Raw genomic sequence first — 4,760 nt, forward strand, 5'->3', positions numbered from 1 at the left:
TATAAAATAGTACTGAGATCGGTCAATATATATTTGAAAAGTTATTTTTAAATAAAAATTAAGTTTGTAACAGGATAAATATAACATATTTCAAACAAAATGTAACAATATCAAAGCTGTAATTTGTTTGGTTTATGGTACAAAAATACTTCACAATTTCGACTTCAATCTATTCTAAATTTGATATTGGAATGTTCCAGAAATATATTTTCAAGTGAAATGATCAGAAATTAAAATTCAATGAAACAATCGTAACATAATTCATTAATAAAACATGTGATTTATAGAATATTACAAAAAGAAAAACCTCAGGGATGAATATACTAAAAACTGACCTCAGTTTTTAGATTAAAATTAAAAAACAAAACAAAACCCAAACATAACACCCTTTCAGACAGATGTACTTAAAACAAAAAATACAATCTTATATAAATTACAAAAAGAAAAAAAAATACATATGATTAAAAGTTCACTAAAATGAGGATACCACCTTTGTAAACAAGAATTCACATTAACTTATTTTGTACAGTTAAAATTTGTATGTTTTAAAAATACAAATGCAAAAAATTCGTTTTTAACTGATTACTGGTACAGTATCTTATCAACATAATAAAAATAAATTTCAGTATTCTACACAAAATTCTTATATTAATATTTTTTTAGTTTTATCAATTTCTTGTGCGCCTAGGTGTTGCTGCCTTCTTAGGTGTTGCAGACCGCCTAAAGAAAAAGTAAAAGAATAGCCAGTAATTAAAGTGATCAATTTTTAGTTATTTATAAAGAAGTTAAACTCAAAGTGGTGTAAGTCAATTAATTTTCATTTCTAGAAACAATTTTTTTTTTATCATTGTGATAATTTTCTAAGCCCAACATTGTGTGGTGAATTGAATTTTTCTTTTAACAGTTTAGAACTCTTCTCAATTGCATTTCAGAATTGTTGAAAATGTAATATTCACCACTCTGACTTTTATCTTCTTATATCTCACATGAAACAATATTGGCTTTTGTTCATAAATCTAATTTATTTCTTTTTGGTTAAAATTTAAATAAAATAGAGAAATTTCTTCTTTGTGTTAATTATGATAATGGGCTATACCTTAGCGACATTGATGATAGATTTTTAAATAAATTTCTAAGAAAAATTTAAACAATCTTCCATCAGAATAATCCTTCACTCTTGACACATAACCCTTAAAGCTGGGTATAAATTGAAAATGGTTTCCTTAGCTGTTGTTAACAGCTCTTAATATTCTTACATTAATAGACAGGGACATGACGGCCGTGCGGGTTGGGCCGCAGGTTCCATTGCACTTGGTTCGGAACATTGTGGGTTCGATTCCCACCTGGGACAGTTAAAACATTCATTTTTCGCCAGTTCCGAAGAATGAATCTTGTCACTCCCTCCTTGGATAGTATGCGGCGGCAATCTAGGTAGCCGTCAGGGGTTGGCAAAAAGGACTACTAGGCCCACTTGCCGGACTTGTTCCCCCCACCAAATACCAGTACCAGAACATTAATAGACAGTAACTACATTTTATTAACATCTCTTGATATAAGAAAAACAGCCAGGCTTTTTCTTTGGCATTGTAAAAAGAAGGTCAAACCTTAGGGGTGGATTAATAGATAAGAGTTAGGAGATAATAGTAATATCAAAAGTGTCTTCTGAGATGTACTATTTCAAGAATTCTAAGGAATTTTAATTAAGGAGAACTATATAATGAATGATATTGCCTATTCTAGACCAATGGTTATGCAAGCAGATGATTTGGTAGGAGTCATGTTCAAGTGCAAAATTTTTTTTTCTGATAAAGAAATATTATGTTGGTGCATATGAAATGTCGGATTTTTAAGTGAATACATAAAACTGCATATCTTTTTTTCACAAGCTGTTTATTTAATCAAAATATGTTCCATTCGATTCAATACACTTTACCCAGTAGGAATTTAAAGCATAGATGTCCACCTTAAAAAAATTCTGATCTTTAGAATCAATAGACTAAAAAATGAAACTCGGTTGGCAAGAGATCTGGTGAGTAGGCTGGGTGCTTCAAAACTTCATATTTCAATTAATTTAATTTCGCAATTCTTCTGTGTGATGTATGCGGCTGAGTATTGTCTTGGAGAAGTAGTAGACCATGCCAATTAATGAGTGAAGGGTGTATAATGGGCAGTTCATTTTATAGTGAAAAATCACCAGACCGAAATTTTTCAAACTTCCAAGCTCCACTTTTCAATGTTTAACAGTATTCTCCCCAAACACTTGGTTTATATTTCGTGCAGCTTTTGCAGCATTATTACCAAGTTTATACTCATAAAAAAAAAAAAAAACGGATATTGGTGGAATTGATATCGGTACAAAATTCAAAACAAATAACAAAATACACTTATGATAAAATCACCTTTGTTGAAATGTGACTTTGGCAGTGAGCAATACGACTGTAAACGAGGTTATGCCAAAAAGAAAAGCATAATGAAAACAGGAAGAGAAAAAAAAATCGGACATGTGATTACATTTTTTTACATTTGCATGTAAAAAATATTTGACATTTCATATACAACAACCTAATATTAAACCAACACCAAAGAGGCTGTGGCTGCCTTAACAACTCTAGAGCCAACTCATAGCTGAAATATCAGAAAAAATATTTATCTGCCAGAGCAGGACTAGAGCCAAGGTCCTGGAAATAAATAGGGGCACAGAGCCTTAATCACTATGCTACTAGATTTAGTAAAAGAAAAAGAAAATTATAACATAAATATAAATCACCTTTCCACTTTGGGCTTCTCTTCAGTTTTCTCTTCTGTTTCGTCATCCTTTTTTGTTCTTCCTCTCGATGATCTCCTTCCACTCACTAAATTATCTACAAATTAGTAAAAATCAAATACCCTTATTTTCCTATTCATAAAAATTAAATTGAGTGCACCAATGGATTCAGGAGGCCCTTGTGTTCTTAATTGTTATTAACAGTACTACAAACCATATTATTATTTAATGATAGTAACAGCTAGATAATAAAAGTATTATTTACGATTCACAAAACTTCGACAAGAATAATATGGAATTCTAAAAGTGATGTATAAAAATTGTAAATTAAAATGTTCTTACATACCAGATTTAACTCAAAGGAAATTTAAAAAAAAATGGTTTCATTTTTACCAAAGCTAAAGCTAAATGAAATCTTATTAATACTAAAACAGAATTATAAACTAATTCAAAATAAATTAGCATTAGTAGAGATATAAAACAATAAAATACTTCTAGCCATTACAAATTTTCCCATGTGCTACTGATTGCTAATAAAAAAACAATTTATAATTATTGAGTGATCTAATCGATCTGGTTATAGCTCTAAGATAAGAAAAACTGGTTAACGAGAACTCATTACCTAGTGAAACCACGTGCATATTCTTCGGTGTTGCATCAGTTGTTGGTTCCAACTGCACCTTAATGTTCTTCATATGGTTAGCTTTTATTGCTAGTTTATTGAAGTTAAGTTCCAAAACTGCATCAGGATTTTCTTTGGTTGACAACTTAAAGTCTACACTGTTTTGGTTTGATCTAAAACAATTAAAAATAAATAAATCAGAATTGCTCCATTAAACAAAAAGAAAATCAAATGGAACAATAAGTTATTTTTACCCTTCACATGACAAGACAACCATTTCTGTTTCATCTTCGAGATCACATAACATAGAGCCAGCAGGTATTAGATATGCAGGTAAGATATTAATATTTTTCATATCCCTCACTAAGCCATCATAAAACTTAACTGTTACATTTGTAACTTCTTTCCAATCAGCAGCAGTCAACTCTTCTACAATACCAGGATAATACCATCCACTGTTAGGCCATTTCGCGAAAACTGCCAATCCTTTCAAATCTGTAGAAAATAAAATAATACAACTGAACTCAGTTTTTATTAAACAACACTACATAAATTGTTATTCATCAGATTAACATAAGTAAAACAAATTTTAGTATAAAAAGAATTCATTAATGTAATAAAAGTATGTTTCAGTAATTTCTCTAACTTTCTTCCTAACATAGGAAATACAATGCTACTTCCTACCCGTCAGGCAGCGACAGCCAAGCATATTAAAGTGATTCCAAAGTCCTTGGTACAGTACAGAGTATGTTTAATTCCCATCTGGGACAATTAATATTAATTTCTCAGAGGTCTAGAGAAATGAATCATGACACTTCCATTCTGATTAATGCAAGGGCAGCCAACAGGAGTTTCCAGGACACAATGCTGCTCCCTTGAGGGCTAGTGCAGCCTATCAGTACTACTAACAGAACCCCTATCACAAGGCTTAATATGACAAAAAAAAAAGTGCTAGAAAGCTTTTTTTTAATATAGGTGAATACTAATAGTAAAAAAAATAAATAAATATAAGAACATGGTCAGGGTTGAGGTCAAAAAAGAACAAATAGTTTTATTCTATTTGTTCTTTTTTGACCTCAACCCTGACCATCTTCTTATATTTAAATCTTTACAGTCAACTATATATACATATATATAAAAAATATATAGTATAAATGATAGAAATGATGATAAAAATCTTAATCATTCCAATTTAATATTCCTCTTTCTTAATAATCATAACAGAAATTTACATTTAAAAAAAAAAGGAATAATGACTCATACATTTTTTTATATAACAAAAATATGAACATTTAAAACTTTGAAAAAAAAAAAAAATAATAAAAACACATGTGTCTAGCAACTCTGAATATTATGCCTTATGAGGCAATTCTC

General features: G+C 30.0%; 1 protein-coding gene across 1 annotated transcript; it reads right to left on the reverse strand.

Moving 5' to 3' along the window:
* Window positions 1-260: 260 nt before the first annotated feature.
* LOC136795938 (uro-adherence factor A-like) lies at window positions 261-3,881 on the reverse strand (the record flags this gene model as incomplete). Its single annotated transcript, XM_067048131.1, is given in 4 exon segments — window positions 261-720; window positions 2,768-2,861; window positions 3,387-3,559; window positions 3,641-3,881. Coding segments are annotated over 4 exon segments (560 nt in total), but the record flags the coding sequence as incomplete, so codon positions are not given.
* Between the last annotated feature and the right edge of the window lie 879 nt (window positions 3,882-4,760).

This window comes from Halyomorpha halys, unplaced genomic scaffold, assembly GCF_000696795.3.
Source record: "Halyomorpha halys isolate HHAL.00 unplaced genomic scaffold, Hhal_1.1 Scaffold8506.1, whole genome shotgun sequence".
Classification (NCBI taxonomy): domain Eukaryota; kingdom Metazoa; phylum Arthropoda; class Insecta; order Hemiptera; family Pentatomidae; genus Halyomorpha; species Halyomorpha halys.